This window comes from Myotis nattereri (genome assembly GCF_964212035.1).
Source record: "Myotis nattereri genome assembly, chromosome: 3".
NCBI classification, from domain to species: Eukaryota; Metazoa; Chordata; class Mammalia; order Chiroptera; family Vespertilionidae; genus Myotis; species Myotis nattereri.
Window position 1 is genome coordinate 89,731,409 of NC_138077.1, and position 26,149 is coordinate 89,757,557.

The following is a 26,149-nucleotide window of genomic DNA, read 5'->3' on the forward strand; positions in this document are numbered from 1 at the left end:
ATTTGCCATCTTGTCTTTTATATCGTTAGTGTTCTATAAAACAAATATATTGCTAGGAAAATAGTACTTGCACACTAAATGGTTAGCCTTATAAATAGGGAGCAGTTAACTTTCAAAGATGACTCTATCATAGTGTTGAAACTAGCTATAAAACTAAAACCTGGGGAAGGGCAGGGCTGGAGGGAGAAGATAACAGAGATGGTTGGCCTTGGGATGAATTTGAATAAGAGAAGTAGATAAAGAGACAAAACCACCTGCTCATTTCTTCTGAGCACACACAGGGAGATAATAGATACCACAACATAAGTGATGAAAACTCATAAAATTCTTCACAAAGAAGAGGCAGTTTTGTGAGAAGCAAAAGGAAACCAGCATTGTTTAAAATGCAAATGTTTACCTAATTCAACTCTTACAAGAATCTTTTGAAGAAATTATTGTTTATTCACACTCTGTAGATGAGGAAACTGAAGATAATAGATATATGACCAATAAGATAATTGCAGTTTTGTTGCATAATAATACATGAAAGATTATATATACAAATATATATATATATATATATATATATATATATATATTCACTTTATAGGAAGGAGAAAATTTTTTAAAATATATACATTGTTGTAGAGAATATAAAATCAAAACATAAACTATAAACCTATGATACAGTATTATACATATGCTAGAATTCTTTCAAAACCATAAAGATTGGCACATTAAGCCAAAAGTATATTTCTTTCAGGGAAACATTCTGGCATTAGACAAGTTCATCCTTCCTCGTGAAAATATATATTTTAGAATTCTAGCAAATGCAAACTTAATGCAACTAGGAAATAGAAGGAACATCATAAATAGCAGCCCGCAGTTTATAATATTCATTTTTAAAAGATAACATTTTCTCTTCACATAATTCTATGAAGGGTATGTTCAATTTTGAGATTTTCTATCAGCCTATTTTATGTTATATTTTTACCAATTTACAATTTCACCAAGGAAACAAAGGTCAAAAAACTAAATATTAGTGCACAAAAGCAATGTTTAAAGTGAGAAATAAAACAAACAAAAAATCTCACAAATCATGATGCAAACACAGATATATATCAGAAGCTGAATAATTCAAATAATATATATTTATATTTGTAAAAATTTGTGATGAATATTTATATACTGAACTAATATTACCACCAACAGAATTGGCTCCATCATTTGAGAGTACTTAGAGGACTGAACAGAAAAATGAATCATGGTGAATCATGCAAAACAGACAGGAGCTCACCTTTAACTTTATTTTTTGAAGCAGCAGCTGGTTCCAAGAAAAGATTGCACAACAAGAAGAGAACAAACAGAGATTAGATATTAAACAGAGTCTCTAATAAGAAAAAGAGATATGTTAGAACTGTTAGCTACAGTCTAAAAAGATGCATTTATTATTATATGATCAACATACTTTTATGAATAGGGCCAATGACAATGAAAGTGACAATTGGTTATATTTTGTTAGTATATGATCTAACTTCTTGAATAAGAAAGAAAAAATAGATAGGAGCTGAAATTCCATTGAGGACTGTAAATCTTTCTCTATTTCCTTCTTAACGCTAAGCTTAAGTTATAATTGAATTAAAGAAATACTCATATATAGTTCAAATGTAATTCAGATTATTTAAGAATTAAAATATAGCTCACAAAGTCTGGAGCAATCACAAGGGCAAGCCACTTGTATCTACTGCGTGCTGACTCAGTGTCAGAGACTGAGGCTGAACATTTTCCATACTTCTCCCTCTTAATGACAGCAAGCTCAAGGTGGGAGTTTTGTGGCTGTTGCCTCAGAAACAGAAACTGAGGCTTTGACAAGTCAAATTACTTGCTGACTGTAATATAGTTGGAAAAAAAGCAAATGTGAGATTTTATTATTGGTGTATGTGACTCCAAAATCCCTTATGCTATTGGGATTTAAGTCATTGAGTCACCGACTGAATTGCAAACATCAGGTCAACAAAGCCAAATCAACCTCCAGCTATCTGGTTTTTGGTTGAGCATATAGCTATGAAATTAGAAAACTCAGTTACTTTAAATAGCATTATTACCATTAAGAAGTACAAATTTAGGCTTATTTATATCTAGTGGTAAACAATATTTGGGGTTAGAAGTAAACTTAATGAGGAAGTTATAACAGACCTAAAGGAGAGTTCTTTACTCAAAAGGAGATTTCTAGACAAAATGCATAATTAGAGACCTCTAAATGTTTTGAAGTGATATATTCTATTTTGCTTTAAATGCTATTTAAAAATGAAGATAGTCTTTTTCACTCCCTAAATGATGTTAAAGATGAAGTGGTAACACATCCCTTAATTGGGCAATACACAGTCTCTACTTGGGCATACTGACCTTCAATGAAGTTTAATTTAGATTTTAGATCAAGTACTTATGAACCATATAGAGAAATTTTAGTCTATAGTTCATTCCTTCAAGTTATGTAAAGCTAAATAAAATTTTCTAGCATTTCTAGTTACATGCCAGACTACTCACAGAGAATTTAATTTTTTACAATTATAAATGTGATCTTACTATTAGCATTTATCTTTCACTAACTCATACAAAAATGTGTATCAAGTTTTTAAAATATTTTTTCAGATAAAAATATATAAAATAAAACAAAAATATTTCAAAAAAAAACTCAATTATTCCTTCTTAAAGCCCATTCAATCTCTGTTTTTCCCAGTTTTAAAATGAGAGTATATATGGCTTGAGAGGGAGAATGTTCATAATGTTATTAGGGAGATAAAATTCAAACTAAAAAGCAATGATCCAAAACTAAACTACCAGTTTTATTGTGATATTGCTCCTATGATGAAGTAATTCATAATATAAAGTATAGACCATTAAAGTCCCTAAAATGATTAATATTAAAACAAAATTTAAGTTATTTGTACCAAGAAATTTACTCCTATTTAATGAATGAAATAGTTATTTTACTTCATTGTTTGTTTTTATTACAAAATTGATGCACCTAAAAAAATTAGAGGTGATATAGGTAAAAAAAAAAATATTTCATTTTTCTCCACTGTTAGCTACTAAAATAATCAATGTTAATAGTTTGCTAATGTTAGAAAAATTAATTTTGCAATTCTTAGAAAAACTAGTAAATATATATTTTGTGTATTTTTTTCTAAAAATAGGATAATGCTGTACACATTACTTTGCAGTCTGCTTTTCCACATATTCCAGGTTAATACACAGAGTTTCAGCTCATTAATTTTAATAGTTGTATGTATTTTGATAGCACATATGAAGTATAGGACTATTTTTCTATTGATAAGCCATCAGGCTGCTTGTGATGTATGTAGGTATGTATGTATGTATCTTGCTGTTACTAACAATGCTGCAATACACATCCTATACCATATTTCTCATGTGCTTTAGTGGTATTGTGTTTCTGTAGAATAAATTTCCAGATCGTTTTTATATTTATATTCAAAGAATCACTGATAAAGATAAGTACTTTAAATATTGCAGATTGTAGGGTTGGAAATGTTTCTAAAGTAAATATGCAAGTATATTGAATGCTATAAAATAAAAGAGAAACAGAAAAAGAGGAAAAAGAGAGAGTAACAAAAGTACAGAATTTAGTGTTCCAAATAATTGATACACTGTAAAGTACTTGATATTATAAACCACAGATTGTTTCATTTAACAATTCTTAATATTGGCTTTTCAATTAAAAATTAAGTTTTTAATTCTTGCTAGAATTATAATAGATTTCAGAAGTCTAACATCAGGAATTATTTTTATCTTTATATTGTGTTTAAAACTACTCAAAACTAAAAGGCATTTTTAGATTATGTAAAAAGTATTATTTGCCTCCATTTCAAAGAGAATATTTCAATGCATCAGTATACTGACTTGCTCACATGTAAGGACATTTCTCTTAAGTTTCAAATTCATCACTTAAAAATTTTAGCCTGAATTCAAAAAGCATTGCCAAAAGCCTTTATAAAATATTAGATAAATATTAGTATTCAATATGCAGCAACTACAACCATTTTTTAATTAAAAAGCATTGTCTTACTAAAAACTAATGAGATACATGTAGAGAAGGCACATTTTTCTTTACATTTCTCAGTGAAATGGAGGTGAATTATTGAAAGTTCTCCAGCGTTACATGGAGGCAGATAATGTTATTCTTAGATTATTGGGTAGATACCAAAATAAAATAGGAACGAAAACAAAGCCCTATGCCTAATACGTGTGTGTTCAGGCAGCTAATACTCAACCAGGCTGGTTAATATAATTGGAAAGAGGCCAGGCTACCAGGCTTGTTAGCCCAATTATAATTCTCTGCATATTCAATAAAAGAAGCCAAGATGACAGTAATACTGTCATAAATGTCATGTTCAATACGTGTAAGATTTTCCATTGTCAGCATAGTCCAATTATAAGTCAATTGCAAAGTGCACATTGCACACCACACAAAAGTGATGGAAATTTATCTTAAAAATACAATTTTAACAGTTTATAGTTAAAATGAAAGAAAAGAAGTAAAGATACTTTGACCAAAGAAAAGTTTTAGGTATGTTATCAACATTTCTTCACCTTTATAATAAAAGCAGTTAGCTGTAACATTATAGGTGTTCACACTATTTTTTAGGAGTTGATTAGTTATAATATTAAATCTGTAACTGATAATTATAATATTAATAATGTAAAAATTTGCACATGTAATTTTTGAAGGAGAATTATGTGAATCATAATAAAATCACCATAGTTATTTACAGGTGAATTCACTATGTTAGTGAATATTAGGAATCAGATTAGTAAGGTTCATCTCTAAAAACTCCAATACAAATGATCAAAAAGGAAAAATACAATTATGTCCCAGATTAGTTAATTAGTTTTGTTGAATTAACCAGTTGTCTGTCTATTTGAAAGGTATCACTAATAATTTCTGAAGAACTGATGAATCTAAAACAATGTTTCTCAACATGAAGTACAAAACATGAGGGCATTCACAAGGGAGTTTAGATCACTTTTAAAACCTACCTCAAAAAAAAAACATGACCTACTCACATTTTCCCTGTTCTTTTAACTCCTGCTTTATGTTTTAAGATTTCCTGTCATAACAAAATGAGGTATATTTATTAATATTTTGAATGTATGAATGATTTAGGACATACTGTATTTGTGGTTGCCTTTAGAAGTGTTTGCCATAAAGTTATTTAGCAGTTAAACATTTAGTAAATAGATAGCAAAGACATGGCTGGTATTTATTCACTCAGAACTAAGGCTAAAGAACTATTGATTTTTTTCATTTTAAGGTGATATAAAATTTGTCTAAATACCTTAATACTATAGTCTAGTGTTTTCATTCCTCCCTCCATAGCAAATTTATAGATAAGAGATTACTGTTCCTTAGTAAGGAAGTAATATATAAACTTAAAAAATTCTTAGACGTTCCAAGAGAGAGAAGTTACTGACATCTATGGAGAGAGAGTATACATTGCCTCTACTTCCTAGGATAAGTGATTTTTTTTTCTAGGTTACAAAGCTATCCAGTAGGAAATTTACAATGAAAAAAGCATGCTTGATAAACATATATCTTTAAATCCACTACATCAAAATGCAATCATTACCTAACAGTATTAATGTAGTGCTAATCAAACCAGCTGAGTTTGATTCATTTATTCAAAGAAGGAAATCACACTGGTTTGAAAAGGAAAAGTACTATTACACTTAATTGATCAAATGCCACATTACAACAGTCCTTCAAGATAAGGATATTAAAATAAATGCATTTTAGATAACCACCTACATTTCCCCCTTTTCTGTAACTTTCTAGCACAAAGTTAAACACATTCCTTCAATTATCACTTGAGAATTATTTAAAATAACAACTTTCTAGCCACCCACTAATCATCTAAACATAACTTTCTTAAAAGTCTCATTGAAATTTGAATAATTGAAAAAGTTTGACTTTCATATCTTTCAAAAGTTTTTTTTCTTTCTTAATAAACACACAAATTTCACACTAGAAAAAAATGTGTAAAAGTAATGCTTGAGAAAAAAAATGCCAAAAATTATACCCCAGAATAGCCAAATATTTGATACATAGAAATATCTCTTCATACAAATATTTCAGGCAATAAATAAAGAGAAAATAATGGAGTTTAAAAACCACTCTAATTCTTTTTTTAAAAAAATATACTTTATTGATTTTTTACAGAGAGGAAGGGAGAGAGATAGAAAGTTAGAAACATCAATGAGAGAGAAACATCGATCAGCTGCCTCCTGCACATCTCCTACTGGGGATGTGCCCGCAACCCAGGTACATGCCCTTGACCGGAATCGAACCTGGGACCTTTCAGTCCGCAGACCAACGCTCCATCCACTGAGCCAAACCGGCTTCGGCACCACTCTAATTCTTTTTTTCTTTTTTTTTTTTTAATATATTTTATTGATTTTTTACAGAGAGGAAGGGAGAGGGATAGAGAGTTAGAAACACCGATGAGAGAGAAACATCGATCAGCTGACTCCTGCACACCCCCCACTGGGGATGTGCCGGCAACCAAGGTACATGCCCTTGACTGGAATTGAACCTGGGACCCTTGAGTCCGCAGGCCGACGCTCTATCCACTGAGCCAAACCGGTCAGGGCAACCACTCTAATTCTTAATGAGTTTTTGCACATAGGCAGTGATCGCCATTCCTACTAACATTATTTATAAGACTAGCGAGCATTATATGCCTTCTCATACACCATTTAACAAGTATTTTAACAAGATAATCAAATCTGAATATGATCATTCCTCTACATTGAACTTTCAATGTCCAATAAACAAGGGGACAAATAAATTGCATTAAACCAATGCAGTTAGTCAAATCTTGAATGTGGGAAACCACACATCAATTTTGGCATTTGGTTTCTTTGGCAAATAGGTTTTAGGGATAAAAAATATCAATTGAAGAGACCTTTGAGATACAACAAACAATTGTCTTGTGTTGGATCCTGATATCAGCACCAGATATTTCGTGACTTAAGTAATTACTATTAATATGCAAATGTAATAATAGTAACTGTTTTTTTAATCATTATTTTTTAACAAAATGAAATACTTATGAAAAATGACCCATTGCCTGATATTTGTTTCAGAGTAATCTTGGGATGCATGCAGTTTATTATATTATCTACTTTTGTATATAGTCAATATTTCTGATAAAAATATTTAAAATATTCAATTAAGTATCTAGGATAATTTCTGTTTGAACATTACCATTTCTCTGTACCGATTTTCCTATAATATTATTAAATGTAACAGTGAATATAAAACACCATGTATTGGCTATATAGTGGTCTTTATATTGAAGGAGATCAATTTATCATTTGAGTAAATTGATTATGGCATGTACAGAGCAAACAGGCATCAATGAAACAATTTTGGTTTAGGAAATTTAGTCTTTAAAATGTGGGACATTGTAGTTTTCTCTATGAAATAAACATTTTCCTTCTAAAGAGATAAATGAGAAGTTTATTTTAAGCTTCTAACTACTTTATTCATGTGTACTTTGAGAATTAATTAACCTATGGTTATTTTCCATGTTTTCTTACTACACAAATACTGAATTATTATACATATTAAAATAACTTATTTTGCGTTAAGAATTTTTTCTCTCTATGATTTCCAGGCTTCTAGGGTTATTAGTGTATATATAATATATTTACACTACCTTATTCTATATTTATTGCTTTTGTTTCCAAGAATCTCTTTAAACTTCATGAGTCACTATCAATTCATAAATCTCTTTTTCTTACACCACATTCTATATTCCCTGTAGGCTATGACTTTCCCCTATAGATATAGGGAGACGTTTTCAAGGCTTTGTGAATAATTGGACTCAAACTCATGTCTTGAGGGACTATACTACTGGTTAATAATGCAGATTTTGTAATCAAAGAAAACATGATAATTTCAAGAGAAACATCAAAAGTACTTTATTCAAAATAATGTCCATCACTAGCTACACATTTCCCCCATCTTTCAGGTAATTTGTGGATACCATCCCAGTAGAACTTTTCTTGTTTTGAGGCAAACCATTCAAAGACCCAATTTTCCACTTCTGCGTACATTTTGAAGTGCTGCTCAGAAAGTGTGTGTGCCATCAATCAGAACAAGTGGTAATCTGAAGGAGCAAGGTTTAGTGAATAGGGTGGGTGGGTTAATACTCCCCAGGCAAGATCTTTTAACGTATCTTTAACTGGTTTTGAAGTGTGTGATGGTGCATCATCATGAAGCAAAATTACTTTGCCGTGTCTTCTGGTCCATTCTGGTTGTTTTACAATCAAAGCATGGTTCAAATAGATTATTTGTTGTCAGTAGCGATCAGTATTAATGGTTTCACCTGGTTTTAGAAGCTCATAATACACCACACCTTCCTGATCCCACCAAACGCAGAGCATTGTCTTTCTGAAACGATTTGGCCTTGCAGGCAATGTTAATGGTTGATCTGGTCAACCCATGATTCTGTGCATTTGGGATTCTCAAAATAAATCCACTATTCATTACCAGTCACAATTCAATGCAAAAAAGACTTTCTTTCATGCTCTTTAAGCAACATTTTACTGATGACTTTTCAGTTTTCCATTTGTCTTTTGTTCATTTGATGTGGCACCCATTTTCCCTCCTTTAAAATCTTTCTCATTGCTTATAAACGATCAGAAATTGTTTGCTGAGAAAATTTAAACTTTCTGCAAGTTGTTTTTGAGTTTGACACGCATCTTCATCCAATAATGCTTGTAATTGTTGCTTTTCAATCTTTTTCTGTTGACCTGGATGTTCTTGTCTTTCACATCAAAATCATCACTTTTAAAGCATTTAAACCAGCGTTCACAAGTATCTTGAGATGGAGCATGTTCACCATAAACTTTCCGAAGTATAAGATAATTTTTTTTCAAAATAATGAATTAAAACTTCCCCCAAATGCTCTTTTTTGACACAAAATTCAACATGTTTAAGTGTAAAAATATCTATGATGTTAACACCTTCAGCAAATTTGACATATGAGGTTTTGAAGCTTGCTATCAATACAACAAAATAGCATAGATATCAAATCACATATATATCAACATATATGTAACTCCATATATTGCAATAAAAATCCACATTATTAACTGGTATATCTACTAAAATAAATAAAAGTCCTTAGATATATCAGTCATACATTATTATGAAAGCCACAAGGCATGATCAATAAATAAAGTGCACGGGCATCCTCTGAAATTATATTTTATATCTATGTTACTAAATCAGGAAGCTCTTTTAGAAATATCTTAAATCAATAACAACTAAAATATAATGTTGCCAAATAAGTTTCATATCACATTATTTCCCAGATCCTTAGTGGCTAATTTATATGGATAAATGTAATATACATACTTAAATTATTGTCAATTATATGAACACTTAGATTTAAGATGTGTTTCATAAATAGATACGAAGAAAACTAATTTCCAATATCAGTGAGATTTGCCACATTTCCTATTTTCTAGATGTTATAATTACACTTGAAGAATTTTTTTCTTATTGTGTTACTATCTTAATTAGAAATGTCTACTCAGTAATTTCTTTTAAAATATGTTTTATTTTACTAATTAAAACATACACAAAGTAATGATACTATTATGCCCATAAGTAGTAATCTACACTAATAAAAGACAAACATGCAAATTGACGGTACCTTCACTATGCCTTAAGCCACACCAACCAGCCAATCAGAATGACTATATGAAAATTAACCCAAACAAGATGGTGGCCAGCAGCCACAGAGCTGGAGCAAGCAGGCGGCTTGGTTGCTCCAGTGATGGAGGAAGCCAAGCTTCTTGCCTGCTGAGACTGGATCTGAGCTCCACTCAAGGCAACAAAGTTTCAATTATAGAAGATGAATAAACCCCAGATATCTGCTTTCAGCCAGCCGTGGCCACGGAGCTGGAGTGAGCAGGAGGCTTGTGTTGCCCCTGGAAATGGAGGAAGCCAAGCTTTCCACCCACCCTGGCCGTCTCTGAGCTCCACTCAAGGCTACAAAGTTTCAATTATAGAAGGTAAATAAATCCCAGAATAAAAGAAAAAAAGGAGAGGCTGGGAGCTTATGTTGCCGGTGGGGGGTTGGCCAGCCTGAAAACAGCCCTCAGGCCCTCACCCAGACTGGCCAGGCACCCCAGTGGGGATACTCCACCCTAAAGGGGGTGTGGCCAGCCTGAAAACAGCCATCAGCCTCTCACCCAGGCTGGCCAGCACCCCAGTGGGGACCCCCACCCTGAAGGGTGTGTGACAAGCCTGCAAACACCCATCAGACCCTCACCCAGGGTGGCCAGGCATCCCAGCGGGACCCCCACCCTGACCCGGGACACACTTCAGGACAAACCAGCCTGCCCCCACCTGTGCACCAGGCCTCTATTCTATATAGTAAAAGGGTAATATGCAAATTGACCCTAACAGCAGAATGACTGGGAATGACTGGTCACTATGACACACACTGACCACCAGGGGGCAGATGCTCAATCCAGGGGCTGTCCCCTGGTGGTCTGTGCACTCCCACAGGGGGAGCTCTGCTCAGCCACAAGCCAGGCTGATGGCTGCCAGTACAGCGGTGATGGCAGGAGCCTCTCCTGCCTCCTCAGCAGCACTAAGGATGTCCGACTGCAGCTTAGGTCTGCTCCCTGCTGATAAGTGGATATCCCCTGAAGGCTGCCAGGCTTCTAGAGGGATGTCTGACTGCCAGCTTGGGTCCGATCCCCCAGGGATCGGGCCCAAGCCAGCAGGTGGACATCCTCTGAGGGGTCCCACATTGCAAGAGGGTATAGGTCAGGCTGAGGGAACCCCCCGAGTGCACAAATTTTTGTGCACTGGGGCTCTAGTGGTAAAATAATAAAGCACATATATATGCCTCTTTGAATACTTTCTGTCCATCAAAATTCTTCAGTGGTTATATAGAATCTATAATGGTATGACATTTATCAGTAAAGATTTGTATTCTAAGGCAGAAGATAATAGGAGAAATATAATATGACATTCTCTCTCTCTCTCTCTCTCTCTCTCTCTCTCTCTCTATATATATATATATATATATATATATATATGTTTGTGTGTGTGTGTGTGTGTGTTTGTGTATGTGTATGTATACAGATAATAACATTATGTAATAATTTTGTATAATCATATACATGTATAACAGTTTAATCAGTTCATATTATAACATTGGTAATTAGTACTTTTTATTTTTATCCTGGAAGAATAACTGCTGGGAATGGTTTTAAATTATAAAACCAAACCGTCACCTAATGATAGCAGTCTTGCAATTATTAAAATAGATGCCTGGGATAATTGGTGTAAAGAAAGAAAACCCATACCACCTTGGGCTTACACTTAACCCAAGGGTTTATACCTTCAGTTTAAGGAGGGTAGCAACAGGAGATATTTTAAGGGGTAGAACTGAAATTTATATATATCAGGACCATGTGCTGATTTGGCCAAGCAAATAGTTATAAAGCAGACATATACTCAATGTTCCCTAACTACTAATTACTAGATAATGGGCTCATTCTGAAAATCTATGCAAATAGAGAATGTGGTTAGGAATAACTTAAGGGAATGTATATAATTTGCTCTGTTGTAGTTCAGGTAACTAATTCAGTTCTCAAGGAATCCAATGGCAATCAGTGGAATGGACAAGGAAGGCCTTTGACAAAGAAATACTTGGTGTTGTCCTCTAGGGGATCACCTCAATGAAGAGCTCCAGCAAGGTGAAAAGTGACCTGCAGAATGCCGTGAATCAGCTACTGATCTCACCCTAACTTATACCTCAGGCAGGGTCATAATTTCCTAAAATTATCATCCACAATAAAATATATCAGACCCAGAATACACACACTTAACATACATTAATTATGTAAGATATGTTAGTTTTAGGAGCAATTAGATGCTTATTTTTAGTATATCACTTCCATAAACCATATGCAGGGAATGTGATCATTTAGAAATGTCATTTTCAAATTAATTAGGCATGATATCTGGAAGTTTTTACTGTAATCTATACTAATAAAAGGGTAATATGCTAATTAGACTGGACGTCTTCTGGTTGTCCTTCCTGACAAAGCCAGGGGTGTGGCCGGCCTGCAAACCATCCTTGGCCCCTCGCCTTGGCCAGCCCCGCCCCCCTTAGCAAGGGCCCCCACCCCATCAGGGGCATGCCAGCCTGAAAACTGCTGGTAGCTCCTCACCTAGGCCGGCCCCATCCCAGCGGAAACTCCCACCCCATAAGGGGTGAGGCCAGCCTGCAAACCCTGTGACCCCTGCCCCGGTGGGGACCCCTCACCCAGATCAGCGTAGGCCAGCCGGCCCACACCAATGCACGAGGCCTCTATCCTATATAAAAAAAGGTAATATGCAAATTGACCCTAAGAGCAGGATGACCAGAATGACCACTGGACCAGTCACTATGAGACGCACTAACCACCTCTTGGTCCCTTTCCCTATCCGGCAGATTCAGATCACCTGATGGCCACCCACTGCGGGGGCGGGGCCGGTGAGCAGGCAGGAACAGCTGACCTCTCAGTCTCTTCCCCCCATACTCAGGCACCAATCACCCAATGGGAAACAGGGAACCAGGGATGGGTAGCAGTGGGGGTCAGGGCCAGCTGGGGGCAGCTGGGAAGATGTCCCTGATTGCAGGCCAGGCCTAGGGACCATACCTACAACACGAATTTTGTGTGCCGGGCCTCTAGTATAATATAATTAAGGCTTTCTGACACAGATGCTATTTTGCGTAAGCCTTAATAAGTGAACGAAGAAGAAGTCATATCACTGATTTGATGCTAAATAGGTGGGTTAAGTACTGGTAAGTATTGGGCTGTTGGTATTTGGTTTCAGTAAGTCTTATGAAGAACCTCAGTGGCATTTTTTCCCCTATGTTGCTCTGCCGTTACCTTCTATTTAAAAGTTTTATTTTATATTGATATAGTCAGTGATTTTGCATAATTTTATTTTTCAAAACAAAATTTTATCAGGTGCTATGTAACTCTCTGGGTCAACAGATATCATTAGTCTACCATGCTTGATAGAACAACATGAATTATAGGGTATAGATTGTGGTTCAAGAAAATGATTAACATTTTATTTAAGGGATATTAACAAATGTTGAACAATTGAGGATTTACTATCACTACATCTCAATTTGAAATCCTGCAAAACAAGAGCAATGTAGGGACATTTTTCAGAACAAGATTTCAATATACATTAAAAATAACTCAGTATAATTATTATATAGTATTTATGTTAGGCCTAGGCAGTTTGAAATTATAGCTAAAACATTATCATTGGAATAAACTTTTTCTCTGTAGAAAAGGACAAAATATTTTGACCAGGATAAGTAAGTTATAAAAAATTTATGGATATTAATTTTCCCAGTACCTCAGATTTCTACAGAGAGCAGGTGGAAGACTAGTTAATACTGTGCAACAGTTAAGCTAACTGCTAGTTTTGGCTTCTAAGATAATGCTCAACTTGTAAGTATTATGTGCATTTTATAAATCAAACACTACCAGTTATAAAGTTTTCAATATATACTTGTAAGATAATCATGCTGATATTAAATAATTCATCCTATCTAATAAAAGAGTAATATGTAAATTAACCATCACTCTGCAACAAAGATGGCAGCGCCCATAGCGGCTGGGTGGGACGCTGATGGCGTCACCCTGGCAACTCGAGCACAGCATCTACACCCCAGCTGCTTGGAGGGAGGGGAGGGGAGGGTCCTCGGGCCAGAGGCCAGGGTGAGGGACGCTGGGCTCACGTCACTGTGAACCCAGTTTCCCCTCCCTGGCTGCTCAGAGGGAGGGAAGGGAGGGGCCCTGGCTGCATGGAGGGAGGGGAGGGGCCTCAGGCCAGAGGCCGGGGCAAGAGACGCTGCCGTTGTTGCAGGATGGGCTGAGGGAATCCGCCCCCCGCTGCACGAATTTCGTTCATCAGGCCTCTAGTATTTTAATAAAATACCTAATGCTAAAGATCACATTACTATTTGTACTGTTGTTTTTTGTTTTAAAGCTAGTACATTCAATTTGAAGTTGAATGTCTGTGACAGACACAGTCACAATGAGAAAATAATAATTTTAATTCTACATTTTATGTGATCACCTGAATGAAAGATATATTCAAACATACCAACCTGGTCTAGAATATACATTTGAAAATATAAGAAACCTACAACAACTTCACTAAATCAGATAGAAAACAAATTCTTAAAATAAGTAAACATCCTTGGCAGATAATGTTTTACCTGAAATTTTGTAAATCTCATTGTTTTAAAGGTAATTTAATGCTTTTTAAAATATTTCCATATCTGTCATTATATAGCATTCACAAAGAAACTCTGAGACCAGATACTGCTAATTCTAAATTGTATGCGTAGAAGTTGAGGCCTGAGGGACAATGCAAGATTTTCTCAATAGTACCCAGCTACTCAGGAAAGGATACAAGAAAGTTCCAAATCTTCCAACTCCCAGCACAGGGACTTTTTCCCTCACATCATTCTTTCTGAATTTCAGTATACATATTCTGGTTCCTCTTATCTATGGAATAATATTCCAATTAACTACAAAAAAAAGCACTTGTTTCATTATGATGCTACTAGAGGCCCAGTGCACAAATTTTTGCATGGGTAGGGTCCCGAGGAGGTGGGGGTGGGAGGCCAGGACATGATTGGCCCTCTAGGCGGGTGGTGGGACACCCTTGAGGGCCTGGGACCCTTATCCCTCTCTCTGACATGCCCACCAGTGGTTGGGAGCCACCTGGTGGCCGCTTTTATAACCTTTCTTCCTTTTGGAGCATTTAGGGAGGGAAAGTGGCCACAGTGGCCAAGGCTGACTTCCAGTATGTTGGCGGTGCTGTCAGGATCGTTCCAGTGGCAGTGGTCTGTCAGTGCCTGGCCTGTTCTCCAGGGATTGGACCTGCAGGACTACTGAGGAAGTGAGTGACTGCTGCCTGGCAGGTGGGCCTTCAGGATGGGTCAGTCAGCTGAGCAGTGCTCCTGCTGTGGAAGAGCACTGACCACCAAGGGGCAGCTCCTGTGTTGAGTCTTCCCCCAGTGGTCAGTGCACATCATAGCAACTGGTCAACCGGTCATTGTAGTCATTCTGTCCTAACAGTCACTTAGGCTTTTATATATATAGAATATCTCATAATTTTACAAACCATTTTATATGTACATATTATTAAACATATTGCAAAGTCCAAACCGTTCAAAAATATATATTTTAGAGAAAATAAGATAAAAATCATTTCTGGATTTTTTAAATAGTCAAACTGTAAGTAAATTTACTCAGGTTGTTTGCATTTGAATCTACTCTTAAGCCTAAAATCCCACCTGGGATGATTTCCGAGAATCTCAGAGTTAAAGTTTCCATTAAGGGTTATACGGTCTAACCTCCTTCCAAGTGTTGATTATCAAATACTGTGCACTTTAAATTGAGGGGAAGAGACAGCTATTCAGCAGCATAAAATGCAACTGTTCATTACATTTAAAACTCTAAAAGCATTACTTAAAAATTCAAATGAGGAAAATACAACTGAGCATTTCAACTCACTCTCTCAAAACGTGGTCTGAACTTGAGTTACTCTCCTGTGTTAGCTAAAGAGGATGTTTTTCCCAAAGTGCAGCCAATATTGAACTTCTCTTCATGTTTCAAATATTGAAATGATTTTGAAGTAATAGTTCTTTATATAAACTGTAAACAACATCAGATATAGCTATTCTCCAAGTCCAGATAACAGATGTGTTTTTGGACATTCAGAGATGATGTTACTCTGTAACAAAGAGTATGATTAATACAAGATCAGAAAAGGAAATAAATAGATAAACAACTAATTCAGAAAAAAACATACGTGCAAAACTAGTCTATGCCATGAGCAATGGGACTTAAGTTTTGGAAAAATCAATTCACCAGCAATAAAAAAGTGCTTTGGAAACCTAGAACAAGACAAGAGAGAGGTCTTTCCTGGCAACTGCATCAGTGCAGAGTCCTGGAGGAGAGGAGGATCATGGTGCGGGGGGAGGACAGCTTTTAGCTTACTCTGGTATGGAGTTGGAATAGAAAATGAGTGTTCTATTGCTGTGTTTTCTCTACTTCTTTACATAATGTATGTGAAATGTTCGACATTATGTTTATTCCATTTTTCCTTCCAATAGACCCAATGATGGAAAGAGTAAGGAAGGAATGAGCATTGATTTCATTTTCTAAAAAGAAATTAACTTGCTGGAGTAGTCAGGTAACACACTTTACAGGCTATGGAACACAGCCTTTCAAACACAGCATACACTTAAGCTGGCAATACAACTATGACAGCTCCTCCTTAAAACCTCCTAAAAACTCCTCTTCAAAGAGATTTATGAATAATGTGAACTAAATAATTCATGGGACTGCAGATGCCAGTACAAATAGCCTCTTCTTTTTCAAGGGTTCAGTTTGTAGAACTGTGATCAAAAGCCTTCATCAGTCATAGTCATATTTGTCCTTACTCCAAACAAACCATATTTGCATGTGAATGTTTTTCATTGAACTGAGATATATAATATGTCAGCCAAAGCCCAACTAAAAGGCATTTTTATGCCATTTAAATTCAGTCAAATTAAAGTCTGAATGTAACCTAAAAGGTCGACTCTCAGAACTGTAATTTGACACATCATAAATAAGAATCATTTTTGTTAGCATGGATTCAGCACATGTCAGAAAATCGTACACAGTCATATTAACAAAGTGCTATCTCTTCGGGCAAAATAAACTATAAGGAAACTTTATATGGAGAGTAACAGAACAAATAAAAAGTGTAATATAGTGTCAGTGGTTCAAAGTCGACAATTTTCACTGACATTTACAGAAAAGAATAGATACCATTTTAACATGCTTGCATGCCAAGAGAAATTGTCAAAAAATGTTGTTTTGTTTAAAGTTTAAACAAAAATCATGTTTCAGAACAGGCATATTTTAACAAAAAATCATAGGAACAGATGAATTCAATACTCATCGTTAACTTAATTCTCGGTCTTCAATGCTAGAGCTAGAAACATTGGTGAAATCATAAACTAAAAAGCCAAAGTTGAGTTGAAAATATCAACTGTTAGAAAATTGTTATAAATACTTTATTAAAGACCTCAGTGATGTGGGGTCCTAAATTTTTACTAAAGATTATGAACAGATGTCATAACAAATTTTCTGGTTTTCATTGACTAAAAGAAAGTATCACTGAATGAACATTGATTTTTACATGAAAATTGATAATTGCATTAGAGAAAAGGCTAGAATTCAAAGAATTAAAAAAAAATTATAGTAAAGCAAAAAACAAAGCAAATAAAACATAGACTCTGGTAAATTAAACTGCACTATTCAACCTTATTTATGTTTAATTCTCCCACATGTAACCTGTGTATATTTTGGGACAGTCTATCTATTCAATCTACTCTGCAAACACCAACTTCATTGTCATTTTTGTGTCCTTATTAATATTAAGAAAAACATTAAAGGTTGTACTCTCACATGAACTATCTTCATGATGGCTGAAAATATTAACTTTATATTTAGTACATTCTTCCTATGTACTAAAGAGAGTTGAGGTGATTATATTGCAGAATAGTGATTTTTAACTAGAGTGCCCAGTAACTTTTAAAACATGCAATACCTGACTAGTCAGGGGCACTGACCTATTTTCCCTTTGATTATCAGATCAAGAAAATGACAACAGCTAAAAAACAATAGCCATTCAGTGTAAATAAATCAAAATGATACCTTTTTTTCCAGAAAAAATATATTTTGTTAGAAAAAATATAATACATTTTTTGTTGTGCTGCAGAATTTTAGTGATTAGTTCATGTGTGCCATGAACTTAGTTAAAAGTCACTGGTATAAAATATATATAACATCTCAGGTACTAAAAAGAAAAAACTCTAGACATCAGATATCAGTACCCAAATTCTATTCACATGTTTAGAATCAAATACCCAAAACTCTAAAGACAGAAAAACAACTGTGAATATTTTATTCTACTACAGCAAGTGACAGAAAATCTAAAGTATTAACAAAGTATCTTTCCAAGTCCTCTTTTCATAAAATAGAAAAGCTTTTCAAAAAACCCTTTACAAAAAAAAAAAAAAAAAAAAAACACAAAAAAAACCCTTTACATCTGAGTATGGTAATTCTTATAATATATGTCAAATGGGTGTGGAGTATTGGCAAGTAAGACAATAATCTGGATTACTAATATTTTAACTCTTATTCAAGTGCATACTTGAGTTGGAAATATTAAAATATGCACAAAGAACATCTTATTTTCTTAAGGTAAATAATACCGATAACTTGTTTTGAAATGCTAAACTAGGGGATGTTGTATTATTATTAATTAGTTTTGTTAAAAATTGTAGAAAGTTATAGGGGTTTGGGTGCCTATAAGATATAACATTGAAATATTTTTATATAACTATATAATATTTAATACATCTGCACAATGTCAAAATGCACCTTTTGTTTTTTGGGTATGCAAAGTTTTCAGTATAGATGTTATTCTTCAGGTAAAGGAAAGGCAACTAAGTAAGGAAGATATATAAGCATATAATAAGGACAGTGGTTTTTATCTAAACACATAATAAGGATAGTGGAAATTTCCTAACTATATCAATCATATTTTCAATGTCTATCCTATATAATAAAAGGCTAATATGCAAATCAACCGAATGGAAGAACAACTGGTCAATGTGCACTGACCACTCAGTGCAGGAGCAGCCCCCTGGTGGTCAGTGCCCTCCCACAGGGAGGGCGCCGCTCAGCCAGCTGGGAGTGAGCCTAAGCCATCAGTTAGACATCCCCTGAGGGCTCCCAGACTGCCAGAGGGTGTAGGTCAGGCTGAAGGACCTCCCCCATCGCCAAGTGCATGAATTTTGTGCACCAGGTCTCTTGTTTTACAATGAAACCATATAATGACATAGTTTTCCTAGGAAATTTTCATTTTGGTGAACCAAGAAAATATTGGTACTCTATAGAAGGGAATGCATAAAATCTAAGAAACTTCTTCAGATATATAAATTATAAATCATAATGCAGAGAACTAGCAATTCCACATATTCTTTGAACATTTTATTATTTTGTTTTGTCACTTTGGGAGTAGACATTTAGTAAAAAAATCTTAAAGTAATTCAATACTAATATAAAGTATATAAAACAAACCTCTAAAATACATAGAATATAAAATATACCGATACTTCTATAACTGTTTATTCAAATATGTACATACGTAATTATAGCTTTGTCATTCTATAAGTGAAATCTACTAGAATATATTAGATATAAAAATTACTTAAACCACTTTTTCTTTGTTCTGATATAACAAATAAAATATACATTTTAATAGGTTTCAAGTTTTCATCATAAAAATGAAAGAGAAATAAGCAAGGATTTTTCTGATGACCTAGATTTTCTTCTCTCCCAATACCTACTTGTGAATTGCTCATTCAGATATTGAAAATTGTATACATTTTTCATATTTCAATAATAAATGTCATCAATTCAAAAGTAGATGCAATTTGTATGTAAACAATCATCTTAAACAAGTCAACACAGGAAAAAATATCTAATATGCTAAGGAAATTAGGACAATTCTGATACAAAGGTACTGACTTTATAGAAAGCAACAAGGAATGGCTTGTGGCAGAAAAACAGAATATATCAGTGGGAATGTGAGTGCCAATGAGAGGAAGCCAAGAGATGGGGATATAGCAATGTATATTGCAAGCAGACACTGATGAGGGCAGATGTAGAAAAATGATTATCAACTTTAGACCCTAGAGCAACATGGATGAAATCACATCCTTGTGTTCTGGGAAATAAAACAGGCAACTTGGATAGAAATAAAGAGAAGCTTTAATTATCTAAAGTAAATTGGGAACAACCCATGGTAATACTGAAGTGGGGTTATTATAGAACACAATGTAGAGTTAATTCAGAAATAAGTTTGTTCAAAAACATCAACAGCTGGGTTTAATAATAGACAAAATGAATCAGAAATGAATAAAACCTTGAGATGGAAGATTATCTGAGCTGCTCGAATCATATTATTAGATTTTCTAAGGAACATAAAATGACAATCTATATAAGTAACTTATTTGCGTGAATATAGTTTTAAGCAACATTTTTTAAGAGAAAAATTGAGATCATATGAAAGTTAATATACATATTTCAGGGACACTTCCTCAGTCTTATGACACAATGAGCAAATTATAGGAATAAAAAGGGATTCACTATAAATAAAGATGAAATGTGATGGGGGAAAGCCATAAGTAACTCTAGAATAAATTTTTCAGAGTTAAATTAGACTCCAATTAGCTTCTTTTTTCTTAGGCCTTTGAATGTAAGGTTTGGAGGTCAGATACCAGGTTTCTCAGCCTGTTAGCAGATTTGTAATGAGCCTGGCTCACAAATGGCAGGAGGTTCTGTGGAACAAGCTCTACGTAAATAACTCAGCATGAGGAGCTCAGGGGAATGTACTGTGAAGGCCCCAAAGGGTTTACAATTGGCAGCTGACTCCTTGTACATACAGACAAATTAAAAAGTCATCGTGGAAAAAAATAAAAGTGAAGAAATAAGTTTTCTGCCAGATTATTGATTTTTTTAATTAAATTTGCCTGCACAGTGTCTCTTGTAATGTTCACGCAACACATCTACTCACTAGAAGCTTTCAACTCCAGGTCTTGAAACCAGCCCTCATCACTTACTGACATAAATGAGCAAGCTATGCCATCCCTCTGTGCCACAAATTCTTCATCCCTAAAATGGGACAATAGTAACAGTACCTGACACATAGAATTATAATAAGAATATAATTATTCAATAAGATAGAAAGCACTCAGAACACACTCTGGCACATGCTAAGTGCACAGAGACTCTTTTTATTGCACCATTTATGGCCTCACAGAGAAATTATCTGTTTCCTTGCTCTCCCTTCGCTGGGGGCTGAGTTTTCTCTGCTCACTAGTAGGGACCCATTTCCTCATACAGGCCTCAGTGGATAGTAGGCACTCAGGACAGTTTTTGAACAAGGAATAAAGATAAAAAATGTACTATGTGCCAAGTACTTTAGTCTGAAGAAACAAAGGATGAAAATAATAAGATGTTTGACAATTTTCCACTAAGCATTGATGTTATTTTGAATGCTCTTGTCCTTTGTATTGGCCTTGAGTACATTCAAAAAAAATATAATGCCAAGTGTCCTAACAAAGGATATAAAACACTTAAGGTACCTTTTCAATTGATCTAATATTGAGTTATTTTGTTTGGCAAAAAAAAAAAAATCCCCAAGTATAAAATAGGTAAGAAACCATTGAGATAACCTTTAGCATCACGTTAAAGAAGAAAAGGAAAAAGACATGCAAATATACCTCATAATTGCCATATAAATTGATCTTGTATTAGACATATTTAGAGCTGCTTGACTTACCACCCCAACCCTAACTCTCACCTGGAGAAAAGGGTAAAATACCTTCCTTCAAGGAAATGCCTGCTGAGTTTCCCTATTGGCATTTGTTATTGCAAATCTAATTGTCCAATCAATCATTTTCTCCTCTACATACTTGATATATAGCATTAGTACCCTGCTTTGAAAAGGATCAGCCAATTTCTATCAGAAATGTATGTTTAGATAATTTATATAAGGTGATCAGTGAGAACTGAAACGGAAAGATTTTACATGGTACATAGCTGAAGTCAAACCAGACAGAAAATGGAAAGTGGGCTAGGAAAAGGAAAATACAGATGATAGATTTCTTGGAAGCATCTCCTTTTAGGAAAATACTTATGTTACTCCCTAGATTCCTTGGATTTCCATTCAGTTAATCCTATTTATGGGGATCAATATGAATGTGTCTTCATTTATTGAAAACAAAAGGCTCCTGAAAACATTACAAAAACAACAACATATGTTTAAATAGAAAGACCCAGGACTAAAAATAATATGTACCATAATACACATTTAAAACACTGAAGAAGAAACCATGAAGTGTCTATGTAGTGTAGTATTGACTCACCTAAAGAACACCTTTGATGAGTGAATCTTCTGGGGCTTAAGCTTTATTAAAACCAAGTTGACTCATTACAAAAAAAAAAAATAGAATTCTGCATAAATTATTCAGGGCAGTATAGGCCAGTAGAACAATTCCTACAAAGTATATACAGAAGATGTTCAGGAAAAACTTTATGGAATTTTAAGTGAAATGTCCTTTTTACACTGCATAGTATAAGACTGTATGAGAATGAGAGATAGCGATTCTGGGTCAGACAGGTTTTGTTGCATGTGAATAGGAACAAACTTAAAAAAACTTTGAATTTTACAATGTTTATGACTTCTTACTCAATGTTGCTTTTAAGCCATATAAAGCCTTACCTCTTATTTCAGTCGGCTCATTTTCTGTATTGTCTAGGCCCCTGTATCTAGGTTGTATGTGTAATTGGTCAGTAAAACACTGCTGAAACTGAGGATCAGGAGTTACAATGTGTTCAGAATCCTCAGGTTATAGTCCTTTATCCCAGTTGAAAACAGAACGTTTCTGATAAACCATTTGTCCTTATGCTGATAAACTGTTTATTCTCTTAGTGTGAAAGGATTTTTTACATTTCATTTTACATACTAAATGTGTACATATAAGTCTTTAATCTCTATGCCATGGAAATCTGACATCATTAAAATAGTATTAGTCTCCCATCCAAGTACTAACCAGGCCCGACCCTGCTTAGCTTCCGAGGGAATACCCATACGACTCTCAGCTGATTTCTCAACAGAAACTTTGCAGGCCAGAAGGGTCTGCAAGAAATATTCAGAGTGATGAATAGCAAGAACCTACAACCAAGATTACTTTATCCAGCAAAGCTATCATTCAGAATTGAAGGTCAGATAAAGAGCTTCACAGATAAGGAAAAGCTAAAGGAGTTCATCACCACCAAACAAGTATTATATGAAATGCTGAAAGGTATCCTTTAAGAAGAGGAAGAAGAAGAAAAAGGTAAAGATACAAATTATGAACAACAAATATGCATCTATCAACAAGTGAATCTAAGAATCAAGTGATTAAATAATCTGATGAACAGAATGAACTGGTGATTATAATAGAATCAGGGACATAGAAAGGGAATGGACTGACTATTCTTGGGGGGGAAAGGAGTGTGGGAGATGCGGGAAGAGACTGGACAAAAATCGTGCACCTATGAATGAGGACAGTGGGTGGGGAGTGAGGGCGGAGGGTGGGGTGGAAACTGGGAGGAGGGGAGTTATGGGGGGAAAAAAGAGGAACAAATGTAATAATCTGAACAATAAAGATTTAATTTAAAAAATAAATAAATAAAATAAAATAGTATTAGTCATCCAGAAGCCAAATGAAGAAAAGTGTAAGATTAGTGAAGGGGTCCTGAATTTTCACTTTTCTTAATGCTAATACTGTAAATCATCCAAATGACATGTAACTCTTTTGGAATTGAAGAAAAGCTCCATGAAAAAAAGTATTTTTTCTTCTCCCTCCTCTCTTTTCATTGACTGGAATGAAAGCTGATCACATCTCTAGCAACAGAGAGAGGTAAGATGGGTACCATTAAGTAAAATTTCTATAGTCCAAAATTTCACTTGAAAGTATCAATTTGCTTAAGTTTATGAACACATACTGATCCCCAAAACAAAGATGCAAATTCATAAACAAACAAACTGATTTAGAAGATGCCAGGAGCTCAACTAGTTATTTTTATACTGTCAAAAGCAAACATAAAAAAGCAATAAACATTTATTTTACTTTTCCTATATGAATAATACCTCAGGGAGACAAATCATTGATAAAATTAAGAGATAATGTAGAATTAGAATATCACAGTTAGCTTCTCTAGATGTTGAGGTTCTGGTAAAGATGGCAGCATAGGCAAATGTGGTACTTGAAACCTCCAATAACCACATAAAAATTATAACAAAGCTTAAGAACAACCATCACTCAAAACTGCCTGAAATCTAGCTGACCAGAATTCTTACAACTAAGGATATAAAGAAAAAGCCACATCAAGACTGGTAGGAAGAGCTGAGACATAGAACGGCTGCTCCCACTCCCACCTGTGGTGGATAAAAATTGGGAGAGATATCTCACCTGTGGAGTTCCCTGCTGAGTACCTCAGAGCCAATGCACCTGGTGGATAGTTACAGATCATGACAGAGCACTACCCACCCACATCCACATGTGACAAACTCAAGGGACAGACTTAGCAAGCAGCCGAGCCCTGTAGAAGTAACACATGCTTTGTGTAGGTAAACCCTTCACTGTAGACCCTTCATGGTGGTCTCAGCCAGTTCCTGCAGCCAATAATCCTGGGAAATCCATCCCATTGAGGTTCCAACAATAATAAAAACTCAACTACAACAGATAGGTGTACACTGCCCACACAGGTTGGGGGGATGCACCTGGAGTGCCCAGGTCAGGTTATTGTGGAAGTTGTGCCACTGGACCCTACAAGACATCTAGTATATAAGGTCATATTTTGAAAATAAGGAAGCAAAAAACAACTAATCAGAACAGCAAAAGGGAAATTTTATTTATTTATATATATATATATATATATATATATATATATATATATATACATATATATATTAAATGAGGATACTATAAGGGGCCTTTGGACAACATCAAGCATACAAACATTCACATCATGGGGGTTCCAGAAGGAGAAGAGAGAGAGGAATGGAAAACCTATGTTAAAAAGTTATGACGGGGAAACATACTTTCCTGACCTGTTGAAGAAAAATACATATAAGTCCAGGAGTGCAGAGTCCCAAACAAGATAAACCCAAAGAGGCCCACACCAAGACACATCATAATTAAAATGTAAAAGGTTAAAAGCAGCAAGAGAAAAGCAAAATCAGTTATCTGCAAGGGAGCCCCATAAGACTGCCAGCTGATTTTCCAACAAAAATTTTGCAGGTCAGAAGAGATTGGCACAAAATATTCAGTTTCAGAGCATTATGCTAAGCAAAATAAGCCAGTCAGAGAAAGATAAATATCACATGATCTCACTCATTTGTGGAATATAAAGAACGACATAAACTGAGGAACCAAAATAGAACCAGAGTCATAGAAGCATTGGACAGGCTGTCCAACCAATGAGGGAAGGCGAGGTGTGAGGGAGTAAAAGATCAACCAAAGGACTTGTATGCATGCATATGAGCAAAACCAATGGACACAGACAGGGTGGGGGTGAGGGCACATGTTAGGGGGAGGGGGCAGCCGGGGAGAGGTCAATGGGGGAAAGGAGACTTATGTAATACTTTAAACGATAAAGAACTTAAATTAAAATTATATATATATTTAAAGTGATGAAAAGCAAGGACTTAAACCAATACTACTTTACCCAGCAAAGTTATCATTTAGAATTGAGGGACAGATAAAGAGCTTCCCAGATAAGGAAAAGCTAAAGGAACTCAACATCATCAAGCCAGCATTACAAGAAATGTTAAAGGGTTTTGTTTAAGAAGAAAGAAAAAAAGATTAAAACTATTAATAATAAAGTTACAATAAATACATATCTATCAACAATTACTTTAAATGCAAATGGTTAAATGCTCCAATCAAAAGACAAATGGAAGCTAAATGGATAGCAAAACAAGACCCTCATATGTGCTTTTTGCAAGAGACTCAGTTTAGATCAAAAGACCAACAGACTGAATGTAAAGGCATGGGAAATATATTTCATGAAAATGGAAACAAAGCAACAAAAAAGCTGGGGTAGCAATATTTATATCAGACAAAATAAAGTTTAAAGCAAAGGCTATATACTGCCCGCCCACAGTACAAAGTCCAAGAGTCCAGGCACAGGTCCATGTTCTCATCTGCCAGTCACAACCACCAGCATAGCCAGAGCCATGACATACCCACCTCCACGGTGCCCAACAGCAATGCCATGCAGCTGTCCCATGACTATAGCTCCATGCCCAGGGTAAGGGTAAGGCTCTTCTCCACCACATCAAGAGGAACCCAAATAATTTATGGCTGAAAGTTTCTGTTGGGTAGTTGCAATTCTCCCATGCCTCAGATGCAACTCTGCC

General features: G+C 35.0%; 1 protein-coding gene across 4 annotated transcripts in view; it reads right to left on the reverse strand.

Moving 5' to 3' along the window:
* The window catches only part of CADM2 (cell adhesion molecule 2), a 1,196,033-nt gene that overhangs the window by 361,414 nt on the left and 808,470 nt on the right, over nucleotides 1-26,149 (reverse strand). For 2 of the 4 annotated variants that reach the window (XM_081086797.1, XM_081086795.1), the window contains exon 2: nucleotides 1,277-1,303. The exons of the other annotated variants lie outside the window; for them this stretch is intronic. In XM_081086797.1, the coding sequence (XP_080942923.1) occupies nucleotides 1,277-1,303 (27 nt within the window). The remainder of the gene's footprint in view (nucleotides 1-1,276; nucleotides 1,304-26,149) is intronic. 4 annotated transcript variants of the gene reach the window in all.